Here is a 26,193-nt window from a genome sequence, read left to right as displayed (position 1 = left end):
CTGAAAGCCCCAGTCAGTGTTATTAAAGTCTTTGGCCACGGCAGTTGAGGGTAGGGTTCTTTCCAATGAGGCCAGGAGCTCCAGTGTCTCCCAGGTTCCACACAAAGCCACCCACTCAGAGGAGAGAAGACTCCTGGCTCTGGGACAATCCAAGGCAGGGCAGTGGGAGAGTAAAGAGAAGGGAGCTCCTGGGGATACAGGTGCCACAACATCATTTACTTTTACGGGGTGAGAGCCAACCTGCAGTGGCCTCCGCCAGAGCAGGTGTTCCCTGGGTCCTAGAACAGCTGACCAGGGGCACTGATAGAGGCATTTATGCCATGAAGCCAATTTATAGGTTGACTCGCTCACTACAAGCTGGAGAAGCAGCCCCTGTGAACCAGGGGCTGAGAAGTGGGCACAAAAAGTGGGCCCTGCCCACAAGTCTTAACAGAGATGTTTCCACATGGCTTTCTGGTCTTAGACCTGAGGGTTTAAATCATACTGTCTCCCATTTACAGAAAAAAAAACCCCTGAAGCCCAGGGAGATAAGTGACCCATTGGCCACTTTAACAGTCATGACCACACAGATAAGACTACATTTCCCAGCTTTCCTTGCAGCTAAATGTGACATGACCAGGTTCTAGCCAATGAGACATGAGTGGATGTAACGTCTCTAACTCTGGGGTTTTGCTCACAAAAGACAGAGGCGGGCCTCGTTTTATTCCTTACCCCTGCCTGGTGAGCCATCTTGGACCAAATAGCCAAGGGCAACATGTAAGAACGATGAAGCAGCAACAGCATGGGAAGAACCAGGATCCCTGATATCTGGGCACACAACTTGGCACACACTGCCAACTGAGAATGAAACAAACTAGCCTACCTTGATTAAGCTCTTATTGAAGGTATTTGCTAGATTGGCTGAATCTGTATCCTTCTGACTCATAATATAGTCCAGGGCCAGGTTTCCTCAGGAAACTCTGGACCACTGGGGCTGCCTAATCCCAGGCACCCTTATTGTACAAGGACAACAGAGCTGTGACCTCCACCTCAGGAACCAGCTGTTTTCTTGGAATGAGAGTCGGGAAATCTGCTTGGAGGAAACTGCTAGATTGCCAAGGATGGGAAGGGAAATGAGCACATCTGATACCCCACCAATGTAGACCCCAGTCCACCTGCACTAGTTGAAGTACTGAAATATTTCCAGATGATAAGAAGTCACTGCCCTGACCCAACCCATCCCTCAAATGTTCCCCCTCCCCCACTATCTTTGTCCCAGGTCCAGCAATTAAAGGAGTAACGTGTGGCACAGGAAGGTCACCAGGACCTCCTTCCTGACCTCTGGACATTGTTTCAGCAAGCCATACTGCTTATTAAATGTTTTGAGTATCGCCCCTGGATGTAAGTTGCCTGACCTCAACTGCCTGAATGGAAACAGAACCCTGAACTCAGGGTGGAGGGCGGTAAGGACGACATGAGTTCTGAAAGCCATAGACTGGCTATTGAATCCCACCCTCCACCTCCTTTTCTCCTGCCCAAAGCCAGGAACGCCCAGACCCCGCTGAGGCCTGCCCTCGCCCGTGCAGAATGTCCCACAATCACACCCTGGTATTATTGCACTCTTTTATTTACAGAAAACACAGATAAAGCATTTCAATGTTCATTTAGCAAACTGATCAACTTTTTTTTTTCTTTTTGGCACAAAGAAGTATCACAGATGGACCCCTAAGATCAATCAGAAACCCATAAGATTTATCAGTCATTACTGGTCCAGGGGCAGCCACGAGACTCAGACAGAGAGACAGACAGCATCGCCACAGCCTGGAAAAAATAAACAAGGTCCACATTCACCTCACAGTAAAAACCTGCTCACCGACAGGCAAGGGTGGGCAGGAGGGGCAGTTTCTATGCTCCAAAGGGGGCAGAGGGCATTGGGGGCAGGAAGCAGGGTGAGGAGGGATAGACACCATTCATAAATTAGAGGGCGGTGGCCTTTTTTTTAACCTCTTACCTTGTAGAAGTCAGACAGGGCCAAAGCTACCATACCCTGACCACTCGTCCGTCCAAAGAGCTTCGCAAGTTGTGTGGTTGGAGGTGTCTCCCCTTGTGTGCGCCTGTGTGCGTGTGCACATAGGTGAATGTGTGAGTGTGGTGCCTGTAAACATTGTCACCATCCACACAGAGACCCAACGTCCGTGTGTCTGAATGGGGTGGGGTGGGGGCTGTGCCCCACTTCACTCCCCCTCTGCCCCAGTGATTCCTGTCCAAGACATAGTGCAAATTTCAGAGACAAAAGGGGCAGAAGGAAGTGTAGGGAGGGTGGGTGTGGGGGGTGGCAGAAGGACACAAAGACAGTGTGGGAGAGGGAGGGGGAAATAAGGCAACAGTTAAAAACGGTCCCTTTTATCAAAACCGACACCGTGTGCCCCTCACCCCACCCACGGAGCCCTCGTCACAAGAAAGGGCGGAAGTCTCGCTCCTCCACCAGGCTGACGGAGGGGTTCTTGAGCTCCTCCTCCGAGCTGGCCATCTTGTAGCCCAGCTGCGCCAGCACCCTCTGACAGGCGTTCTGGGCGAAGGCCACGATGTCATAGGAGAGGCGGAAGCGCCACTTCTCGGCTGTGGCCGCTGAGTTGCGCACGGTGCCGTATTTGTGCTTTCCCAAGGTGGGGTCACCCTGCGTGTTGTTCTGGATCCAGCGGGCCACGTGGCTGTCCAAGGGGATACCCAGGAACCCATAGATCTCCTCGGTCTTCTTCATGGGGTTCCTGGCCAAGTCCTCGTAGCGCACCAGCATGTACTTGCCTTTGAGCCACGGGGGCCGCATGAGGCCGGTGGACACGGAGTTGGAGAAGTCCTCACACACCGTGGTCAGCTGCGTCACATCCAGGTTGTAGGGTTTCCTCCCAGTGCCGTACCAGAGCCGCCAGAGCCGGTATGTGTCGCGGAAGGTCTCACTGCGGGAAGCCAGGATGCCACGGGGGTCTCGCACCAGCTGGATGACCTTGAGGTTTAACCGGGGGTCTTCAACCAGGGCCCGCAGGTCATTAACCTCAGGCACCCTCACTGTCTTGATGGCCACGTGGCTGCGCTCACGACAGGCCTCGGCAGCTACCGTCAGGTTCAGCAGGCCGCACTTGCGCACACAGTCCCCTTCCTCCAGCACCAGGTCAGCGGAGCCTGGAGGGTCGCACACGGGGCGCGAGCACAGCACCCTGCTAGCCCCGCGGCGGAAGATCCTGTCTGTGGTGTGGTTGACGGGCGGTGGCTTGATGTAGTTCTCCAGGAAGTGGAGGTCACAGTCATAGAGGCTCCTCAGGAGGTCACGGCTGGCGCCCAGCATGACCCGCCGATCCGCGGGGCTCTTGCCCTGGGTGAAGCGGGGGATGAGCGTGTTCTGGACGTGGTAGAGGGGCTCAAACAGGTAGAAGACGTCCAGGTGCTGGTTGAAGAGCTGGCCCACGAAGGAGGAGCCACTGCGTGTGGTGGCCAGGATGAGGATGTGGGTCTTGCGGGAGAGGTTGTAGGTGAACGTGGGGCCTTCGTCACACAGCCGCTCGGCCAGCCCCGTCTCGGCCAGCCCCGGGCAGGTGTGGAAGGACTTGGCGGTGAAGGTGCGGATGGCCGTGTACTGGATGGCGATGGAGGCCAGGGCAAGGAGGAGGACAGCCTTCCAGGAACATTGCATGGCTGGGCACCTTCATGGGGCTGCTTCTCCACCTTTCGAGGTCTGCGGGCAAGAGCGGGCAGCGGTCAGGGGCAGCCGGGCTTGGGGGTCTCACATGAAAGAAGAGTTGGTCTCCAGGTGGGGGGGTCCAGGGACGCATCCCCGGCTCCCGGCCCAGTGCTCGCTCACGTACCAAAGGCCTGAGCAGCTTCTACACTAGCTTCTCTGTTCTCGGGGGAGTTACGGGGGACTGAGCCAACTGATTCCCTGAGCCTTGCTCTGCAGGGTCGAACCTACAGAACTATGTAGGGGCTTCCCATCAGGAACTCTCAGTTCCTTAGTGGGGAACTCCTGGGCAAGAAACCAGCTCCTCCAACTCCCACGCCTAGGGGATGTCTCCAGCCATTCCCCCGCCACCGCCTGTCGCCCGTGCTGGCATCTCCTGGGCCCACCTGCTTCTTCTTCCACCCTCATGAACTGACCCATGTGGTCATCTTTTCTCCATGCCCTGTTCACCCCCACCATCAGGAGGAAGGAGAGTCTATGTCAGAGGCCCCATGCACAGAGGAGCCCGGCACTCTGTGGGCCATGAGCTGCGACATCGGCTCGCCCATGCCTTCCGGGCCAGGAAAGGTGGGCAACCGTGCCAAGCATCCCCGACCTGCCGATGCAGGTGACCAGCTTACTCCAGATGAAGGCTCCTGGAGCCCCTGGGGTTTCTAAGAGTCACCAGGCCCAGATCAGAGACAAGTCCAGGCGCTGCTGAGAAATACCCCTTCCCCGGCCCCGGTGTCCTCCCGGGTTTGTTCCCGGCTGGCTGCAGGGGGAAGAGGTCCAGGCCGTGGAGCAGGTGACCCCATGACAGCAGAGCGACTGACCCCTCCACCTCAGCCAGTCCTCAAGGGCCTCAACCCTTAGGCCCTTGGCCCCTTTTGTCCACAGGGTGAGCTCGGGGACCCACCTGCTACCCAGCGATGGCCCCAGAGAACCAGGCAGGACAGAGAGAAGAGGAAAGGCTGGAACAGAAGGAGCACCCCAAAGGAAGCATGGGGGATGAGGGGGGCCCCCGGGAGAGCTGGGTGTGCCTGGGGTTCAGGGCAAGGAGCCAACCTGAGCATCCAGAAGTGCCCAAAGAGAGGTCAGCTCAGCTACCAGGCCCTGGCGCAGGCCCAGGGCTGCTCTAAGAGCAAATGCAGGGAGGGATCCACCACTCACCAAAGAGGGGATGCTCCACGCTGGGGAGTCCACAGCCACCAGGTCTCCTGCACGGCAGCCCTGTGGCCAGCAGACTGCAGGGAGATGGGGGAGGGGGCTGAAAAAGGGGTCGGGCTCCCGTACCTCCCTCCTGACCCCGGCTCTCCTGCATCCTGGGCCCTACTGGCTGCCCCCAGGGCTGGGTGAGGAGGGCCCTGCCTGCTCTCCCACATCTGTCACCGACTCAGGGCTCCAAGTAGCCCAGCACCAGCTCTGATCCCTGCGTCCAGCCCTCTGAGTCCCGGGCTCCATCCCACCCCCTCCACCCATCTGCCCCGCCCACCCACCCACACCCTCCTAACAAGCCATAGTCCCTCTGCTCACACCAGAACCCAGTGAGCAAAGAGCTGGCAAGCCTGCACCCCCAGCTGGCCAAGAGTTGGTGCCCCACATGAGCACACACCCTAGGGAGGCAACCCCCCCCACACACACACCCACCACCCACGGGAACTGAAAAGAAATCCACTGGCCACAGACAGCCCCAGGCCTAGCTAGGTCTGGTCATTCAGCTCTAGTGACCAGGCTGACCCAGCCAGCCACAGCGCTCAGCCTCCAGCAACGGAACAGTGCCAGAGCCAAACTTATCCCCAGAAGTGGGCCGGCACACAACCCCAGCAGGTTCTGCATTTCAAATCAATAGAATAGCCTGAGCTTTCAAAATTCTACTAGTTCAGTGACTACCCAGGAGGTAAAATCAACAAGGGCAAGGGGTCTCACCTCACATGTCCAGGTGGAAACGGCAGCTCAGTCGCAACAGCTGAGACACCGAGACCCACGGGAAGGGACAGCTGGGGCCGGAGGTTCTTCTTCCAGCCACGCCAGAGAGAGAAAGTCTACCTGAAACTCAAAGCAAGAGTGGACCAGGGAGCATCCCTGACCTTCACGGTCTCCACGGATTCAGAGTTAAAACACCAAGAATCATAGCGTTATTTTGGTTAGCATCCACTGAGTGCGGCCTAAGTGCTTTACTGAGGAGCTCATTTATTCGTCCCAAGCACTTCATGTGGAAGCCAGTATAAGCTCCATTTCACAGGCGGGAAAGCTGAGGCGCAGAGATAAAGTGCCCTGCCTGCACTCACATGCCTGGCTTAGTCCACATCCAGCGGGGTTTCCGGAGCCAACACTCATTCCCCTCAAAGATTTGACTTTCTGTTCCTCCAGGTATGTACTTGGCCTTCAAGCATGCATTCAATTAACGTCGTCCCTAGCCCATTTGTGAACTGGTGTGAGGGGCTGGGCATTAGAAGGGGGAAGACAGGTGATTTCCAAGACACAGCATATTCCTTCCCTTTGCTGTCTGGTCTTGTTATTCAGTTGGCTCATGACTGAGGGACTGAACCCACGTGCTTTGTGAACTGTCTCCCCTCATTATGCTATTTCGTAAGACTCCTTGGGGGGTGTGGCAAAGGGGTCTTCATGTCCCAGTCTTGCAGCCAGCAACTCCTGGCTCTGCTCACCCGACTCTCAACACATTTTTCCTTACAACCCCCCTGTGGGAGGTCAGGGCCCTCACCCCCGCTGTTCAGATGGGGGAACTGAGCCTCAAAGACTAAGCATGCACGTGCAAGAAAATAAAAAGTAGCAGAGACTGACATCCCTCTGGGTCAGACTCACAGGCCAGTGCTCTGGCCCCTTCACCACCAGCTTAGGGAGAAGCACAAAGGCGGGGCTGAGATGGCAACAGGCCAGCTGAGGCTCCGAGACCTAGGACTCCTGTTTTAAGTATGAAACTCTGCTTAGTACCTTTAGAAAACAGTGCCATGTTACCAAGTGGCACTGAATAAGCGAAGGGCACAGTCTAGATTCTTGGGGACACCCCTGACCACCCCCCATCTGACCCCTGCTTCACCCTGCGGCAGCAGAGGCTGCTGGGCTGGATGAGGCCCCCAGAGAGAACAGCCGCCCTGCTTCCCGTGTCACTCCCCTGCGGAGTGCAGGCCTGCCCTCCCCAAGTGCCCCGAGACGAACACGAACACCTTTGAAGAACAGGTAGGAAATGCCATCAGTAATGGTGCTAGCTAGTATTTCAGGGCCCTAGTCTTCAGTTGCAACGCCATTTGTACCTGCTTCGTACTTTTTCACCATGTCTGTCAGCTGCCCAGCATGAGACAGGCACTACAGACAAAGTGGCACGAAGGAAGGGGCGCACAGACTGGGCATTCCCGATGTTTCTCCCGGGCGTGCACTCCCTTCACAGGCTTCGGCTCATCCTGCCCTCGTGCCAGCCCCAGAAGACTGATGCTGTCGTATCCCCATTTTACAGGTAAGGAGGCTGAGGCTCTGCCAGGTGAGCTAAATTTCCCAAGTTCACACCTGTAGTAAGGGGCAGAGCCAGGATTCCAGCCCAGGGGCTGTGCTCTGGAGTCCATGAGCAAATCCTCCTCCCTCATCCCTATTCCACTCACATTCCTCCCCCTTTGGTCCTCACCAAGACAAGAAACGGAACGCTTAAAGAGCCTTCATTTAACTATAGGATTCTGGTTCTAAAAACAGACTAAAGAGGAGCATGCTGCAGGGAGGGGGCCAGTTCAGTTTCTTCCCTCCAGTTTCCCTCCCCACCCCCACCCAGAGAAACTTAAGGCAGGATTGGAAGCTGCTGCCTGTGCTAATGAATCGGAAGTAACTGAAGCATTTGATGTTATAAATCCCTACAAAAGTGGGGCTCGGGTTCCTAAGGTAGGCGCAGCTTGGGTACCACAGAAGGGAGTGTGTTCCTGGCCATCCTCTGCCCCCTGAAAGGGCAAAGCTGGGGCATGGGAATGGGAGGATGGAGGACATCAGGTCCTCCCAGAAATGTCCCCGCTGTCCTGCCAGCCTGGCAGAGCCGGGGCCAGGGCTGGCCAAGCCTTCTTGGTATGCTAGAGGCATGTGCCCTGAAAACCAGAGGCCCTGAGGCCAGGTCCCATTGTTCCCAGGGGAGCTTTGGTCACTGTAAGGGACTTCTCAATGCCCTCGACCTCCTCCCAGCTAGACTGTGAGTCCCAAGTCCCCTCCCTGAGCTTCTAGCAGCCTCTGACAGTGGCTGTCCTCCACCTCCGGTTAGTTGAAAACCAGGCCAATCTGAGGCCCAGATCTGTAACTTCTGTTGGAAGGCCGGGGACTTGGTAAACTCCCACTCACAACAGAAAGCTCAGATTTCAGTGTCAGCCACATTAATATTAAGGCACAGACTACCACATGGGGAGGGGGATGGGACACCTTCACATTGGAGAACTATAATTTAGAGCTAAGAGCTCAAGCCGTGGAACCACACCCACTTGGATGTCACTTAGCAGGTGTGTGCACCTGGGTGACTCACAGTCTCTGAGCCTCCGTTTCCCCATATGTAAGGTGGGTATATCATAGAATTGAAGGACTTAACGCATTTAGTCAATACCAGGCATAGAATACGGCACAACCTCATATTTGAGACACGGGCTCTGACACTGGCCCCATTGATGGCCAGATTTCTTAATCTCTCCTGGCCTCTGTTTTTTCACCTGAAAAATGGAGATAATTTTAAGAAGGCTGTTGTGAGGACTAATGCGTTAATAGTGTCTAGCATAGAGTAAGCAATGAGTGTAACCTACTGTTACTATCATTAAATGTATTACTTGCTCTTTTGTCTCGGGAAGACGCCTCAGAACAAATCATTACTGGCTCTGGCACACACTCTCCCTCTCCATTGTGCCCAGACCTCTGCCCTGCTGGCCTCTGCCCGCTGCCCCTTCTTCCCCGGCTCCTCTCCCAACCAGGCAACTTTCTCATGCTGAGCTACCGCAGTGGCTTTCCCGCTGCCCTCTAGTGGCCATATGCTGTAGTGCAGCCTCTTAGCCCTGCGTCTCTGCTATGTTCAGAATTCCTGGCTGGTCGGTGGCTGCTGAATGTGAAGATGCAGCCAACGGGAGATGATGGTGCAGGATGCAGTGAGGTGTGATGATTACATGCCCACCCTGGCTGTGGCCTCTGCTCTGTGCACCCCCTCTTCCTTATCCACACACCACGAGGCAAGCAGCAACAGGCAGCCAAACCTCATCCTGAGGGCCTCTCCTCCCGGGTTCTCATTCTGTCCTGGCAGGGGAAGGAACACTGAACTGAATGTCACAGGCAGGAGCAGCCCACAGCTTCTGTCTTTCCCTGGCTTGATGATCTTGGACTCACCCCCTGGCTCTCTGTGCCTCGGTTTTTCCATAGACCCAGCCTCTAAGGGCCTCCCAGGTCTGACTACAGGGCAGCGGCGGGGCGGGGGGGTGCGGGTTCTGATCCCAGGAAGGCCCCATACTCCACTCTCAGAGTCAGGGCCACTCTCTCGGGAGGTGGGGGGAGGCCCCTTCTTTGGGAGTGGGAAGGCCCCAGTCATCTTTCGAGAAGATACCAGGGATGGCAGTTCTGCCCCCACCTCGGCCTGATCCCTGGCTGACCCAGTGGAGCCCAAGAAACAAGGAGCTGTGCCCTCTGCTGAGTCAGCGCCACCTGCCCCCAACCTCGTCCCTCCCCCTTCTATGAAATCCCATGCAACCCAGAGCTGTGACTCTGCCTTTTCTGGGCCACAGACCCTTTGGGGAGGCACAGTCCCTCCTCCCAGAAAGATCCCTTTGTGCTCCCAATTTTACACACACAATTGGAGAGGTTAAGCCTCTAGGGAAAAGAATGGGCACCCATGGGTGGACTTTAGGAGGTCCAGGAACCTACTAGTAGCACTCTCCCAACCCCAGGATTTTCTTTTCAATTAACGCTATCAGAGAAGGTTCCTCAGACATCACCCAAGATATATTATTAAGTAAAAAAGCTAGGGCCAGAAAACACACGCGCAGCAGTATACTGCCATTTCTGATCTGGGAACAGGGATGTGTGTTATGTGTGCACAAACAACCACTGAAAGAACCTGCGCTGAACCAGTAACTGTAGAAGCCCCAGCAGGGGAGCTAGGAGATGGGGATGCAAGGAAGGCACAGCTTACACAGAGCTTTTTGGTTCAGTTTGAATTTATTAACTTTTGGGGACAGAGTGAAGCCACCCATGCAAGAACTGGAAGACTAATGACAGGGTGGGGCCCCCAAAATCAGCACTGGCACCTCACTGCGCCAACGATTCTGTCCCCAGGGCACTGCCAGCCAGCTCTCTCCTCCCCCATTTCCACAGTACCAGGGTCAAAGTCACATCCTTTCCACCAGAATGGGGCTCTGTCTGCTCACGCAGGCCACTGAACCTGAGGACAGCAGTCAGCTGGGGCTGCTGAAAAAGCGCGAGACCTCAAAGGGGACCCGGGACTGTGGGGGCAGCAGGGGCCTCAATTGGGGAAACGCCTGCACTCCCGCTTTTCTCCCCAAAAACAGTTTGTGAAGTTCTAGGGACATAGGGAGAGCAAAGGGAAAAAAAAAAAACCTGAATATCATATTTCTAACCAGACCCAGGAGCAAGCATGGAGGGGCCCCAAGGCTCTGGGGCCCTAGGAACTGGAGCAAGGGGCAGGGGAAACTGAACAGGGAGGGAGGATTTGGCAAAGAGGCCTCCGGGATGGAGACTGCAGAAAGGAAATGCTTAATCCCTACAACTGCAGTGGCCAGCACTAATCCACCATAGATGTTTGTTTAGTTCAGGCTAAAACATGTAAAACAGCAAGGTCTTTTCTTCCTAAAAAAAAAAAAAAAAAAAAAAAAATGTGGTAATGAAATGAGGCAGGCGGAAAACAAGGATATGAAAGTCTGAAAGAACTAGAAGCCAGGTCAGTGTACAAGCACCAAGTCACTTCTGGGCTATACATATAGGTCAGAGCTACCTGGCAGCCAATGGGAAAAGGGAAACATTTCATGTATGTGTTTCATAGGATCCATAAGATGAAGATTAAAGCATCTCCTCAAGAGATACCCAGCTCCTTCAGATACTGACTTCAGCACCAGATTGCTCCTAGGGGTCTCCTAGAAAGCCCTGGGGTTGTATTCTAGAACATCCTTCAAGGCAAGCAGTATGCCAGCACACAACTCAACCAATGCAATCTTGACAGGTGAGGCGATATGATGGTGTCCCGACCTAGCCTCCGTGGTCTGGGGCGGCCCAAGGGGAGACCGGAGGCATGAGTACTTCTCATTGGAGTCATCCTGCTCAACTTGAAACACTGCTTGCACAGACTCACAGACTCACTCCCAGAATGTGCACCAACACAAATATGCTGTTTCTGTTCAATCTCTAGGGGCCCTGGGCCCCACGGCCTATCCACAGACCCCACAGGCAGAACCAGTGCACCCTTCCGTCACCCCCAGTGACGGCGAGTTCTCACAGTCCTGGTTCCAAAGACAAGTGCACAAGACAAAGACAAGACTGGTCCGCTGACTTTTCAGCAGCAGCAGATGCTCAGCTGCCTCTTAGGAGCTCTCCTATCTCCAGAGCAAGTCGCTCCAGTGTCTACACGTGATGGCTCTGGGGCCCCCCATGGTGTCTCAAGCCTCCTTGAGAACTTGCCCACAGGCGTGTGAAGAGGTGGGCTGGGTGGTGGCTGGGCCAGGCCTGGATCTGACTCCCACTGCTGCTCCTTTACAGCTATGAGACTTGACACTTAGCGTCCAAGACACTTACCGTCTGCAGGCCTCAGTTGTCCTTATCTATGAAATGAGAAAGATGGTCACAGAACCCTTCAGCTATCTGGGTTGTGAGACAGAAAGCTGGTAAATGCCAACAGCTTGCCACAGTGCTGGGCACGGAGCAGTCCCCGTGAAGGAGGAACCTGAGTGCGATTCGTAGGGGCTGCTCTAACCTACAAACAGGCAACAGTGGCCTGGAAATGTTTAAGGAAGTTAAAACAGATGTCACAGTGTCACAAGCTCCTCCACGGGAGCTCCCACAGCCTGTGTGCTTGGAGACCCTTGCTGTTTGGGCAGCAGAGACCACCCCATGGTCCCGCCCTGGCCCAGCTAGTCGGTAGGGTCCCAGCGGCCTGACCCCGGGGGGAAAGCTTTCCCCAGCAGTGGGGAGAGTGACTGACCTTCTGGCACAGGGCCCCAGTGTGCCCGGCACCTCTTGGGGAGGGATGAGTCAGAAGGGCCCGTTCCCTCAGGCGGTCCTTCAGCCCAGCCTGTGGGAGGCAGAACCCTTCTGCCCCGCCATTGGGCGGAAGGCCCGGTTTCCTGTCCTCCCTCCCCTCTCCTACAGCCACGGTCATAGTCAGAATAGTCCTGAGGCCCCACCCGCTGGACACCGGGGCTTGGGCCCATCCTCCCATCTTCAAGGATGGGAAACCACCAACAGCAGCTCAAGCACGGGCAGCTGCTGCCAGAGGAGTCAGCAGGAGATGGGGAGGGGGAATCTGTCCCTGGAGCCCGGGCTGCCAGGCTCTGAAGCACTTGCAAAGGCCCAGCTGGCCCCTGGGGACCAGGGAGGGCTTGGCATCTGGGAGGCTCATCTGACCTTTGGGGCTCTAATCCAGGATGGAGGAAGCTACAGGAGCGGATACCCAGAGACAATAGGGTCCTGGCTCCCATTAAGTGGGCCCTTCCCGCAGGTACCACTGCGAGCTTTCACAGATGAGGAACAGTGAAGCCCAGGTAAGTGAGGGGCTCCTGCAGGCATGCGCAGCTAGTCCGTGGTAGGGCCAGGACTCAGGCTCAGCTCCAAGCCCTGGCCCTGGCCTGAAGCACAAAGTTAAGCCCCCATACCACACCCAAGAGCAAGAGCAGCACCCAGCACCTGGAGACCAGAGGGGAGGGGCAGGGAGTGCAGGGCCAACGTGGCCACAGGTGTTCTGGGACACACTGGTGCAGACATTCCTGGCACAGTGTGGCACCTGATAGGCAGTAGCCAAAACACACTCTCATCCCCAGGCGGGGGCTCCAGGTCTGGCTCGGAAAGCCGAGGGAGGAGTGGGTGGTTTCATGGCAAAGGAGCCCAGGAAGGCTGAAATCCTTCGCAGCCAAGAGGACACCGAAAGATGTCTTTATTACCACCTGGCCTGAAATGGCCTGCAATGGGGCACAGGGTTTGGGCTCCAGGCGTGGAGTAGGACCCCCTGCTCCCTAAGCTCAGAACTTATCACAAGGATGCCAGCACAGTTCAACCTGTCGCTCCTCTGTCTCCTGGGCAAGAGGCGTCAGAGATCCACCCACTGGCAACATGATAATCGTTGAGTGTTTCTGCCCCTACATCAACAGGGACCTGCAGAAGTAGACACAATGGCAGCTGCTCAGCAGGGATCCATTTCACAGGTGGGGGCCCCAGGCTCACAGAAGCTAAACGACTTGCTCCCACAGCCGAGAAGTGGCAGCGTGGGGACTGGATTCAGACTATGGGGCGCTGTGTGTGAGGTGCACATGCAGCAAGGTCCTCACCTTTCTAAGGTTCTCCCTACAGGTTTCCCTTCCTTCCCCTTCTGACCTCCTAACACCCATGATCTGAACCTCCCCAAGGAGTTCCCCTGATCCCGTATTCACCCCGTGAGTGCTTACAAGATACCCAGGAAAGCGTGAACCCCAGGCCTTGGGTCTTGGGCAGCTGGGCCCTCTCTGAGTCCCACCCAGGTAGCCAGGGAGGGAGGACATGCCCATCTCCCAGGGCAGGGGAGGGGCTTAAATGAGATCTCCTCACCCATCATGCTCTTAGCATACTGCCTGGTACACAGCAATCACTCAGGTAGGGATACCTTCGAACGCTGGCATCACACTTGTCTGTCCTCATCATCTGCCTGCAGAATCCATTAGGAGGCGCACCAGCCCTCCCTCTACCCGCCACCCCCAACCTCTAATGCCCAGCCTGGGGCCCCAGATCACTGCAGGAATTGAGTGGGCACCGAACCACCCTCTGTCCCCAGCAGAGACCCCGACTAGAGAAGGGCTGTGCCCTGGTCCCCCATCCCCAAGGAGGAGACGAGCGTCCCGACAATTCCCGGCCCACAGCCTTGCAGCTCTAATCAAGGAGCAAACACAACGAGGGGCTCTCTAAACACTTAGAAAACGTGGGAACCCTGTGCCCCACGTGGCACCGTGGGGATTTATAAAGAACAAATCATGCCTGACAAACTTGATAGCTTTTTTGATAGAATTACAAGACTGGTAGATGAAGGAAATGCAGGCAGGGTAATATATCTTGATTTTTAGCAAAGCATTTGATACAGCGCCTCGAGTAATCTTACAAAATTAATTCAAACAGACTTGGCCCTAAGCACTTGCCATGTGGTCAAAGCAGGAGGGGCAAGTCCCAAAGGTCCCAGGTGGAGGAGGAGGGTGAAGCCCAGGGTGAAGGGGCTGAGGGACAGAGTCTGGGAGTGGGGGCAGGGCTGCCAAGACCCAGCGCTGGGTCAGATCTTATCTAACATCTTCATTAATGATCCTGAGAGAGGGAGTAAACAGTCCGTTAATGAAATTTGCAGAGGATATTAAATTGGAAGGTGTTGTGAACACCAATGAGGACAGCAAAACGGTCCAGAGAGACCCGGAGAGAAGAACCTTGGCAGGAAACGGAGAGCGTGGGGTGGGGGGTGCTGGCCAGCATTTGGGGCTACCTGGAGAGCCAGGGAGGAGGAAAGCGCATCCCAGGGTTTGCCTGGAGCTGGGAGCGGCCACAGCTAGCTTGGGTTCTGGCCAAAGAGGCAACCCCGGGAATCTCAGTTTTCCTATCTGTAAAACAGAAGGGCTGGCAGGAAGAATGGCTTGCAGCTCTAAGAGCTGGCAGGGGTGGGAGCCCGGAGCTGAAGCCCACCTTATGGGTGGGAGAGGAGAGGAACATGACACAAAGAGGAGGGCTTGTCCGCAGGCCACGGAGGGCCATGAGGGAGCCTCTCGCGGAGCCATCACTAGCACCAAATGCCCCCGAGCCACTGCCTGGAGGCAGGTGCCTGTAGGGGTGAGCTGCAGTGGGCGGGCCCCTCTCCCAGCCGCTGGCTGGCGGGACAGGCTGGGGCCCTGAGCCTGTCTAGACCTGTAGGGTAGGCTAGGAACTCTTAAGTGACAGAGGTTTAACGCAGACAGGGTAGAGTGAGGTGTGGGGGCGGGGGTGGGGGGAGGTCAGGATCTGTTGTCTTTCTGGAGAGTTCCTGATCCCTCTTGGGCAGATCATCAAGAAGGAGATGCCTCTCCAGCCAGGTGAAGCAGCCTCTCCCGGATCAAGGAGAGTTGCCCCAGGCCTGTCTCTCTGACCTCAGAGCAGGGACCTCTCCTGTCCCTCTCCCTCTCACCCAATACCAAGCAGGCTAAGGCAGAAAGCTGTCCGTTCATCTGGACTTGGATTTGTTCCCACAAGGCTCCTTGACTGGTGGGGTCTCAACAGGAGCCAGGGCTCCCTAGCATGGTGCCAGGCCCCCCGCAACCTAACTAAATGCTCCGTGGGAGGGAGAAATGGATGGCTGGTTCCCAGCTGAGGGTGGACCGGGACGCTGTGGACAAACACAGCTCTGCCAAAGCAGGAGGCCAGCCCTGCCAGATGTCAAGGCCACGTATCAGGACACAGAGGATGGATCCGGGTGAATATACTCTGGGGAGGGGGAGGGTATCTTCCAACCCTGTGGATTAGTGATAATGACACTTAACTGAACACTTACTATGGCTTCATTCAGAGCGTGTTCCTCACATTAACGCATTTGACCTTCACAACAGCCCTAGGAGGTAGGTGCTCTTATTTTCCCCATTTCACAGAGGGGGAAACTGAGGCATAGAGTAGTAGCCAGGAGCCCTTGACACCTAGCCAGAAGGCCCATGGGAGAAGCAGCAGCCTGCCAAGAGCCAGAGGAGGAGATGGGCAGCTCCTGATGGGTGACCCCGGTGGGTGGGAAGAGGCAGCCCCTCCTATGGGGCCCCCAGAGCCTTGCCCAGCGCCTTCCTGTCCCCCTTGACAGGAGTTGGTCCAACTCCTGCCACACTTGTGGAGCCTGATTTTACTATGTTTCCCTCTCCCGTACCACTGCCGAGCTACACCAAGTCCTCTGAACAAGTCTGTTTCCATGGAAACCATACAGTGACTCAGGGCTTCGGGACCTTCTCTGAACCAGATTATGAATATCAAATGCTCCCTCCCCACACCAGTGCAGGATGAGTTGGAAAAGTAGAGAGAGACACAGTGGGCAACGGAGGAAGACGGGGAAGTGAGCAAGGAGAAGGCGGGGATAGAGGCAGGGCACCAGCCTCCCCCCTCCCCCGGCCCAGTGACAGCCTGACATCTGGGGTCCCCTGCAGACTCAGTGGAGCACAGAGGTACACCTCCGGATGTGCAGAGCCAGCCCACACATGCCCCAACATCAGTTCCAGCCTTCCCATGGAGCTGGGCCCTGCGGGGGGAGGGGGCAGGGAGGTAAGCTGCTCCTTGTTTCTCCTAATGGGGACCTCGCATGGCAGAGGCAGCCCAAGGGCCAGGGAGGAGGGAAGCTCGTCTACAAGAGGAGTTTGACTTCAGGTGCCAAGGAGAAAACCTCTGGCCAAAAGCATTGCAATATTCAGCAAAGAGGGAAATTTGGAATTTCAGGGGGAAATGTGCTTCTGCATGGAGATGAGGAGGCTGGATGTTAGTAGCCTATGTGCCCTGAGGAAGCATCTGGCTATAATTTTAAAGCCCGCCCCCAACCCCTCTGCTGGCTGTAGGCACGGGAGGATCATTAGAAGAGCCTTCCTCTCACTTGCCCCCCTACCTTGGCCTGGCCAATGGTCATTCACCTGCTGCGACTGGGACAATAGCAAAGAAATGAAAGTTTGCAGTGCCAGGCTCCTTGTCTCCCACAGGGGACTAAAGCCCCAAAATCCTCCCCCTCCTTTTGCCAGCAGCTCCCTGAAGACACAGAAGGGAAAGGAAGAGAAGAGTTTGGAGGCTTGATACCTCCCTGGTGAATCCAATGTGTGAGTCATGACGGTGAGAGCACTTGGAAAAAGAAACAGGGTCATGCTGATGCCTGTCAATGTCCCCAGCTGCTGAGGACAGGAGTCTGGAAGCTGCCTGCCCAGGTAAGCTCTGCCCGAGACATCTGGCCCCACCTTGGGGGGCTGAGGAGCCCCTGAAGGCAGGAACCCAGTACCTCGGCCGCCACCTGCTCGCCTCTTACACTCACTGGTTCCTATGGCTTGCCAAAGCAGCTCCGTTGCCAGCCAGGGTGCCCACGTCCTGCCCCCGGCCCTAAGTCCACTGTGTCCCCACCCCACCCTTACCAGCCCTCAGCAAGATGCTAGGCTCAACGTTTATCCAAAGATGCTGGGCTCAACCTCCTGCCTTCCACCTCTGTGTCAACAGTACCCATCCTCTGGCACCTGGAATCCCCATCTGCCCTTCTTAGGAGTCTCCTGCTTAGGAGCAGCGTTTGAGTCCATGGGAGAAAACCTGCACCAGAGGTGAGGAACTTAATTTTGGGAAAAGGCAGGCCCTGGATGGGGAGAGGGGCCACCCTATGGCATCGCAAATCAGACCACCAAGATGCCTCCCTAGGAAGACCCTCAGGTCTTACCATTTAACCCCTAGCTTACCAACCAGGGCTATTCAGGGCTGGCTGTTACTGTAAATGAAGACAGTGGGTTCCCAGAGCCTGGGAAGAGGTGCTCCCGGCGTTCCACCCAGGGAAAAGCGGGAGGCTGGTTCTGGCTTCCCCTGGAGGGCTCTGCACCAGCCAGGGGCCCCGGCACCACGGAGAGCCAGCCAGTTCATCGCAAAGTGCGGGTTCGGTTCGGAGCCGGGATTGGGAGCAGCAAGCGCGGGGGCGGGGGGAGCCCCCTGACTCTAAGTGCAGCCCTGGTTTGGAAAGTTGATGCAGGTGTGGGGACGTCAGGCTCTCGAGGCGACTCAGCAACCCGGAGCCAGGCAGGGTGTGGGACAGTGAGCCCGGGCAGCCCCCGAGTCTCCGCAGCGGCGGGGAGCAGGGCGCCTCAGGGACGCAGCGCGTCTCAAGTTTTGCTGCCCTCTCTGAATGGGGGCGGGGACGGCTGGGCTGATCGCAGCGCTCACCCGCCAGTAGCCCGGAGAGCCCCGTCCTGCGCGCAACACGCTGCTCTCCTCCTCCGGCCCCACACCGCCAGCAGCGACTGTCCCCGATCGTAGGGGCGTCTCCCACCGCGCCCGAGACCCTCCTGGCTGCTGCAGCGAGTGTCCACTCCCGCCCGCCCCGGGGCCAGCCTGGCCCGGCCGATACCTGGTCGGGGGCGCACCGGGAGCCGCTGCAGCGCCCCGCACCGGCTCCATCCTCGGCTCTGGAGTCAGGCTCGCCCGGGCTCGGCGGGCGGCGGCGGCGGCGGCGGCGGCATATTCCGCCTCCCGCGCCCTCCTCCTCGGCCTCCCTCCTCCTCCGCCGCCTCCGCGCGCCCCTCACGGGCCCCTCTTCATGGCCCGGGGACCCGATCCCGGGGCGGCTCGGCCGGGGGAGAGCTTTCTCCGGGGCAGGGCGCGGGACGAGGACCGAGGGGCGCCGGGCCAGCGGCCGGAACCCAGAGCGCCGCAGCCTGGGCACCGGAGAAGAGCAGCAGCCGCGGGCGCCAGACCCTCACCGAGCGCCCTGCGCCCGGAGCCCAGAGCAGCGGCGGCGGCGGCGGCGGCTATAGCGCCGAGCGAGCGGCGGGTGCTGCGGTCCCGGCTCCACCCCCCAAAGCCGCCCGCCCCTCGGCGGCTGCCCGCCCCCTGCTCTTCCCCACCCAGCCAGCGCGCGCCCTCCGCTCCCCGCGCCGCCTTGCCGGTTCCTCTCCTTCCCCGCCCCGCGGGCCCGCGCTGCCCCAACCGCCGCGCTGCGGACACCCCTCGGCAGGCCGGCTCCGGTGCCAGCCCTAACCCACCCACGGAGGGGAGCCACACCCACACCCCGAGGTTTGGAAGGCCGGCGAGCGAGGACGCAGGCTGCCCACGGCACCTTTTCTCTTACCCTCTCACCCATCCTCCACCGTGGGCGCTCACCGAGGGCCTTCCGCCTCAGTGCTCCCTTCAAGTCCTGCTGGAACCCCAGCCTGGCCCGTGGCCCAGCTGTCCTCTACCCCTTCCCCATCCTGTGCAACGGAGGGACTCCAGAATCCAGAACAAGAGCCAACCACCTTTCAGTGCCAATACCCCAACACGCACCCCGGGCCCATCCCCCACCCTTTACTTCCCAGGTGTGGAAATGAATGCAGTTGTGCCTCTTGGGCAGGGTCAAGGAGGGGCTTAGTGCGTGTTGGAGTGGATTTGCTGGCAGAGGGCCTTCCAGGCTAGTCTTGCACTCCGCCCACCCCCTTCCTATCAGACGGCTGCCGTCCTGCTGGGATTCTGGGGCCACGGCTGCCCTTATGCAGGGACACTTGGTGGCCTCAGGCTGAGCACCTCAAATCCTGCAGTCTTTGCGTAAATATTGACTGAGCATGTCCCACAGGCCAGGCCTGTATGGACACCAGGGACTCGTTGGTGACAAGACAAACAAGACTCCTGGCTTCCCAGAGTGTAGTGGAGAAGCGTGGCAAACAGGCAGAGAACATCATGTGGTCAGTGACCCCTGGGCTGGAGAGGACACAGGGAGTCCCAGTTCTGTCATCACCTCTGGCTGTGTGGGGCTGGCTGCCTAAAAGGCTTGTTCCCTTATCTGGAAGATGGAGATGCTGGTCCTCACCGCATGAGGCTACTGTGAAACACCATATGGAAAAATGCATCTGCACAGTGTCTGGCACATGCTAAGTGCTTAATAGTCGTGCGGTGCTGTTACTGTTATTGGCCGGTTGGTGTTCAGGGTAGCCAGAACAAACATTCACTCATCCAGAGGAAAATGTGGCCTCTGTGCTCCCGTGGAGGACTGAGGACTCTGACCGTCAAGTTGCTCCGTGCTCCCAGAACCAGCTGGTGTGAAGGCCCCTGCCTCCAGGGTCCCGCCAGACCAAATGGTGGTGTATCTTGGTCACAATGGCAAATTCGCAACAATAAACTCCCACCACCACCCACCCTGCAGTGGATCCCCATCAAGCCAGAGCGTGACCAGTGTGATCCGAGATTGCCTTCCAGTGTTTTCCTGCAGCGGCGGCAGCAGCCCGGCCCCAGCCCTGCCCGCCCTTCACCCAGGGCCGCCCAGGTAGGAGTGCCAGTCCTCAGCCCTGACTTCAAGGCGACCAGATCTGTTTCCCTGCCTGTCCCCCAAGGAGCAGCCGTGCTCTGAGGTGCCTAATGACAGCGCTGACCTTCCGGAAGCAAGGACTTCGTGTTTCAAAATCCAGTTTGTCCCTCCATAGAAAACCGCCTTCTAAAAGCCCAGAGCTGAGCCATCAGAACCTTCCCTTTCACCCAGAGCTAATTCCTCCCCAAGTCTTCAGCCTGACAAGAATAGTCAGGGTTTAGAGAGCACTTTCTCTATCTCGCACTCTCAGATCCAGCACCTCATTTTTCAAACTCTCGCGCATTCTGGGCAGAGAAGAGGGAAGTATACATGTGGCTGACATGGAAAGCTCGGTGTGGTTGGAATGTAAAGACAGAGGGAATGTGGATATATATATATTTTTAAAAACATTTAAACTCTAAAAATAGACCAGGATTCTCAAGAACACCCGGATTCTGTTTCCAGTTTCCTGGAATCTCCCAGTTGACAAACATAAGTGTGTTGTGAGCGCCTACTGTGTGCACTACACTCTGGCAAGTGGTATAGGGAAAGAGAGGAGGGAGAGAGCAGAAGCAGCGGGCTTTGTGAAGGGAATTTTGATCCCACACAATGAAACTGGAAAGAACAGTTGCTGAACACGTGACTGAGTCCAAAATGTGTAGCCTTTGAAGTCAGAGGAAGATGGAGCCTCAGAGAGTTGTTCAGGGAAGGCTTCCTGGAGGAGGCAGGTAATCTGAGGCTTGAGCGATGGATAGGCTGTAAAAAGGCAGGAGAGCCTGTGAGAGAAAGGGAGCAGCAGCCAGAGGGAGCTCGTCGATGGGATAATAGGAAGATTAATATTAATGGCTAATCTTTGAGATCTTACCCTGTGCCTGGCACTGTGCTATTTGTTTTGTGTGGGTTATGGTGTTTAACTCTTAAACTTATGAAGTCGGTGTTACCATTCCCATTTTACAGACAAGGAAACTGAGAGCCCGAGAGATTAGGAAGCTCCCCCAGGTTTGCAGAGCTGGTGAGCCGTGGAGCCAAGATCTTAGTGAACAGTCTGGCTCCACACACCAACGGCTCCACTGGGCCAGGTGTTGCAGCCTGACTCCAGCGGGGGTGCCTGTAGGGAGGAACAGGAAGTAGAGAGGGCTAGGGAGGCCAATAGCTGGGCGTGGGGCCTTCAGAAGCCCCCAGACAGAGGGTTTTCCTGAAATGCAGCCTCCAAGCCCTCCTGGGAAATCTAAAATGAGGCATTCCCTCTTCTCTGCTCGCCCCCCCCCCCCCAAGCAGGTGGCTCTCTGGGGGATTTGGAAATTGGTTAAGGGATTTGGGGGCTCAAGATTTCGGCTTTTTAATATCTCTTGCCTGTTCATGCCGTGGCAGTCTGTGCCACCCACCTTGTTATTTCAGTCTGTTCGGGGAGATTGATGGCCTGGGCTTTGATTTAAGATCTGTGTCTACGATCCTCAATTTCCCCTGTCTCACAGGGGACAATGACAAGGCAGCCATCGCACAGAGGATGGCTTCTTCCGGAGCTTCAGGCCTGAGAGCTCGCAGCACCTGTGGAAAAACTTCCCATCAGAAAAGCCTGGGCAGAGGAGGCCAGGCCCAGTGGACCCATCTTCTAGAGCCTCCGTTTCCCCATAGATGATGTGCAAGGGGCGGCGCTGAGGAGGCCCATTCGGTAATAGGCTTGGAGGAGCCCTCGGGTGGTGGGGGGATGGTGCTAAACCAACCCCTCATTTCATAGGTGAGCAAACTGCAGTCCAGAGAGGTTAAGCCACTTACCCAAGGCCAACAAGAAGCGAGCTGAGTCTTCAGCTGGGTCTCCAGCTGTTTGAGAAACTGGACTTAGGCATCGTCCATCTCTCAGTCCTTCCCAGTTCTAGATGGATTCTTGTTCTTGTGAATCAAGGGACCTGAACTCCTCTGTGGTTGAAATAAAACAAATATTTGAGGACCTTCTCTCAGACCAGATATTAAACTGGTTCCTCAGATATGGATGATTCTATTTCTTCCTCATAAGCTCTCCAAGGGTCACTGGGCCCAGAGTCATCAGGCCTGAAGAATTTCTGGATTCAAAAGACAATATCCTTTTGTCCAAAACCCTACAATTCTTGTCCTTGCCCTTGAAAAGTCACCTTGCTACCCTATTGTCAAGGGATTCCGTGAGTTCTCCAAAGGGACATTGCATTGCTCCCAGGCCAGCCTTTCAGCCATCTGTCATGCTTGTCTGCTCCTGTTCTAGAACTTGCCAAAGGCCACAAGCCTACCTGAGGGAATACCCTTACCCCCTTCCATGCCTCCCGGGCTCCAGCCCTTGAGGAGAAGCTAATGCCCTGGCCAAGGGGACTCCTGATGCTCCCACAGCCCCAGCCCTTGAGCTGCCAGAGGCTAGGAGAGCAGCATCTTCCCTAACACAGGAGCCCTAGGTCCCCAAGGTCCCAAAGCTTAATTGCTCATTCCCCACTTAAGGAATGGCTTCTTTAAAAAGAGTGTGTCTTACTGGTGGCTTTAACTTCTAACCCCTGTCCTCAAATATAAGCCAAGGGGCCAAGGAGGAAGGGGAACTGTTCCTGCTTGGACTTCTTAGGACCACTCCCGATAAAGAGCCCCTCTCATCCTCCAGTTGCAGAGCACAATGCCCCAAGTAAATTGGAGGATGTGCCAACTAATCTTGGTGGATGGGAGGAAACAGGGAACCTAACAGATTTGCTTCTGGTAAGTAACTAATTCACAACACATCTGCTGCCCAGTCCATCACGGCCACCCCAGGGCTCTGGACCTTCTGGGCCTCATAGGTGAGAGGCAGGAGTGGGCTGTGTTGGCTCGCAGCCCACTGAACACGGCCCCATCCCAGCCTCCAGGCTCCATCTTCTTTCTTCTGAGCTCACGTGGCCCAGCCCCATCTTGCCAACGTGAGTCTCATGCAAGCCCCGAAGTTTCTGGGAGGAAGGAGCGGTCAGAGAGGCCAGCCTGCTCCAGCTGCCCTCTGAGGAAGATGTCCAGCAGGGGAGCTGGCCTTTCCTAAGCCACTCTGCTGGCATTGCCACAATCGCCCGCCCCCGCCCCCCGCGCCGGAGGCCCAGACTGAGGAAAATCAAGGGGTCCTCCAGGGCCCAGTGCTTGCCCAGCGCTTCCCAGAGCCAGCCTGCTGGGAAGGGGAGAGGTGGCCACAGGGCCACTGTTCATCTGGAGGAGATTTCCGCCTCAGGCTCCCCACCCAGGCCAGACCCTGAAACACGCAGCCACAGAGCCACGAGGAGACGGACAGACTGACCAAAGGCAAACCAGGCCTAAGATGGCCACAGACCCTGCGTCTGATCTAAAAATAAGGTGCACTAGAAAGCTCACAAGCCCTGGGGCTGGGGAGGTGGTGGGAGTTGGGGGCGGACAGAACAGAATCATGGGCTGCAATTAAAACTCCCATCCTGGGTAATTCCCAGGCCTTTGTAGGGCTGTTTCCATGGCAAGGGAGGCTGGCCCGGAGAAAATAGGCTCCTGGCAGGGCTGTGCTCCCTCCTCTGCTCCTGCCCACAGAAGCCTCAGCCCCCGGGTTGGACAGTTCAGACCGGGGCGCATGGGCCAGCTGAGAACCTGGCGGAGGAGAAGTAGAGGCCCAGGCTCTGCGGGACAGGTGCCCAAGTTGGCAGCAATAGAGAAGGAGGGACAGCGCCTGGGCCCAGGGAGCAACTAATGGCCTGTCCTGGGACTAGGGGAGGCTGCCAGGGCCGCAGTCCAGACTCTTGGAGTAGCCAGGAGCTCCAGTCTGGTGTCCTCACTGAGGCAGGAGGAAATCGAGCCCCCAGGAAGTCTGGAGCCTGGCCTGGTACACCCAGCGCCCCCCGAGTCCCCTCATTTGCCTCCAGGCCAACCTCTCCTGGTCCTGTCTCCTGGCCTCACCCGCCCTCATCCCACATCCCTCGTAACCTCTTACTCGCAGGAGCTCACCTCATGCTGGCCCCCCAGGCAAACCCTTTCCCGACCCTGGCTGGAGCTGAAAGGGCAGGAAGCCGTCCTGGCACATTCCCTGTTGGAAGAGGGTGACGAGCAGGCCGAGACTGGGTCCGGCATCCGCAGGCAGGCATTGGAAGGCGTAGGGTCAGGACATAGGTGGCTGCCCCGAGGCCTCACCTCTGACCCACCTTCACGCCAGTACACAGAAGCCCTGCACTGAGGGTTGCGGCCCAGAGGCAACCTCGGTTCCTGAGTGAGAACTGCCTGGCAGGGAAGGCCTGCTTCTAGGAGGATCCCTGCAGGCCGGTTCCTCCCTCAGGCCACACAGTCATTCACCCCCAGCGGGGAGCAAGGATAAGTAAGCATTCAATGTCCACTTCCCTTTTCCCACTGGTTTCCATCCCTCTTCTGCCCCCCGCCTCTCAGCTCCTCGACACCAGCTCAGAGCGCACGATCTGCAGGACTCCGGCCCCTGGCACTTGGGGGCCAGGAGGCCATGCGGAGAAGAGCAGGTAACCCTCAGCTCCCTCTGCCCAGCCCCAGGCCAAACTTGGTCTCTTTCCTGCCTTCTTCTGGGGAAGGAGGGAAAGTGGGTGTCCTGCCAGGTATGGTCAGCCTTTGGTCAGGAGCCCATGGGCACCTCCCACTGGACAGCCCAGCCCTGGTCAACGCTGCACCGGCTGGCTCTGGGAACTCAGCCCAGGAACAATGGGGCTATTCATGTGCTTTGCACAATGACCCTCTTGGTCTATCTCCATGGCTAGACGGTGAGTGAGAGAGTGTGTGTGTGTGTGTGTGTGTCTGTGGGGGGGGGCGGGGAGGAGAGAGACAGAGAGAGAGAGAGGGTCTGGAGGTAATTGGAGAGCCCAGGCAAAGGCAGGACAAAGAGTACCAACCAGGGACTGACTTATAATAATCCTGATGTCCATCCTTTGTCAGACAATTACTATGTGCCAGGCACTGTACTGGGTGCTTGCATTATCCTCACAACAACCAAGTGAGTCTGTTCCAACAGGACCACTATTTTATTTCATTTTTATCAATACATGGCTTTGATTGCATCTTTCAAATATCACAAAGAAGTCTGAGGAACCATTGGGCATCTTGCTGTTTCCGTCGCTGGACAACTTAGATCTTATTCATCAACCTGCTGACCCATTCCTCTTTCAGAAACACAGATACCGCCCCAGAATTTTCTGATATGCTTGTTTTTAACTGTCGGGGCTTGCCGAATCAGAGCAGCTGCGTTTCGTACACATTCAATGCCGTTTCCTTGAAGAATTAACTCATCTGTCTGGGCTTGAGATACTGAACAATGCCTGACCTCATCCGAACCCTGTGGATATATTTTTTCACCCAAGATATTTCTGATTTCAACAAGAGAACCATCCTCCTGAACTCTGACGCTGATGGGGAAGTGAGCGTACACAGAGCTTGCCTTGTAACGAAGCCCAGTGTAACAGCCTCAATCAGGTTCGGTGCGTGACTGCAGACGGTGCGAAAGGCAGCGAGCTCCTTTCTCTTTCCTGACCATTTGTCAACCCACAGTCTCTTCTTGTTCTTTCTGAGGAGACTGAGCTCCACATCGATGTGATTGAAGTCCCTCCTCAAGGTGCCCCTGGGCCCTTCACAATAACTGTGCATGCCTTCGGAGCGATGTCGACATTTTCTAGAATGCCATTTTCTGGAATGTCGGCAGTCTGTTTGCTGAGACTGGTCTTCATCCTCGCAGTAGAGGTGAAAAAAGAGATTATCTCCATTTTAAAGATAAGAAAACTCACATGAGGTTATAGAAGTCAAAATAATGGCAACTTCTTGATAGGGAGATTGCCCAGGGAGGGGTGCAAGGGAACTTTCCGGGATAATGGAAAGCTCTCTGTTTGGGCGGTGTCCACATCAGTACACACATGGGCAGACATTCATTGTGCAGTCCGCTGCATTTTGCTGTATGTAAATTTTGTTTCATTCAAAAAAATGATGGTACATCCACAGGATGGAATATTACTCAGCCATAATTAAAGACTAAGAAAGCTCTTCATGTATTAATATAGATCACCAGCCTACACTGTTAAAGGGTGACTTGCAAAACAGTATTTTCCATGCCAACGCTGCCTGGGATACTTCCAGTTTAAAATGCTGCCTACGCATTCCTGCTTGGGTGTGTTTCGATTATGTCCAGACAGACGCACGCCAACCACGGCTGCCTCTACAAACAGGAGCTACGCTTCTGGGCACAGAGGCTGGACAAGACTTCCCACGCTCTACACCCTTTTCTTAACCCACAGAAGTGTATTACTTATTCAAAAAGTAAGTGAAATTAAAACAATGAGTATCTAGGTTGCCAATTCCTGAGCCACTACGCCCATTGTTTCTGTGC

The 26,193-nt window shown here is 56.3% G+C and overlaps 1 protein-coding gene across 2 annotated transcripts; it reads right to left on the bottom strand.

The window, feature by feature from the left end:
• Window positions 1-2,431: 2,431 nt before the first annotated feature.
• CHST1 (carbohydrate sulfotransferase 1) lies at window positions 2,432-18,018 on the bottom strand. Of its 2 annotated transcripts, XM_054587194.1 has the most exons (4): window positions 17,964-18,018; window positions 5,618-5,737; window positions 4,862-4,935; window positions 2,432-3,709 (listed from the first exon to the last, which is right to left on the bottom strand). In XM_054587194.1, the coding sequence occupies exon 4, from the start codon at window positions 3,665-3,667 to the stop codon at window positions 2,432-2,434; it is 1,236 nt and encodes a 411-aa protein (XP_054443169.1). In that variant the 5' UTR covers window positions 3,668-3,709; window positions 4,862-4,935; window positions 5,618-5,737; window positions 17,964-18,018. The 2 variants fall into 2 exon arrangements, with proteins under 2 accessions (XP_054443169.1, XP_054443170.1); XM_054587195.1 differs by lacking the exon at window positions 17,964-18,018 and having other exon boundaries at window positions 5,618-5,748.
• Between the last annotated feature and the right edge of the window lie 8,175 nt (window positions 18,019-26,193).

Source organism: Pteronotus mesoamericanus, unplaced genomic scaffold (genome assembly GCF_021234165.1).
Source record: "Pteronotus mesoamericanus isolate MK-2021 breed Mesoamerican mustached bat unplaced genomic scaffold, CSHL_Meso_final scaffold_1066, whole genome shotgun sequence".
Taxonomy (NCBI): Eukaryota; Metazoa; Chordata; class Mammalia; order Chiroptera; family Mormoopidae; genus Pteronotus; species Pteronotus mesoamericanus.
This window is presented reverse-complemented; position numbering and strand designations above follow the sequence as displayed.

What these genes read in the sequence shown, in the direction of transcription:
- CHST1 (XM_054587194.1), bottom strand. Translation starts at nt 3,667, where the DNA reads ATGCAATGTTCCTGGAAGGCTGTCCTCCTCCTTGCCCTGGCCTCCATC.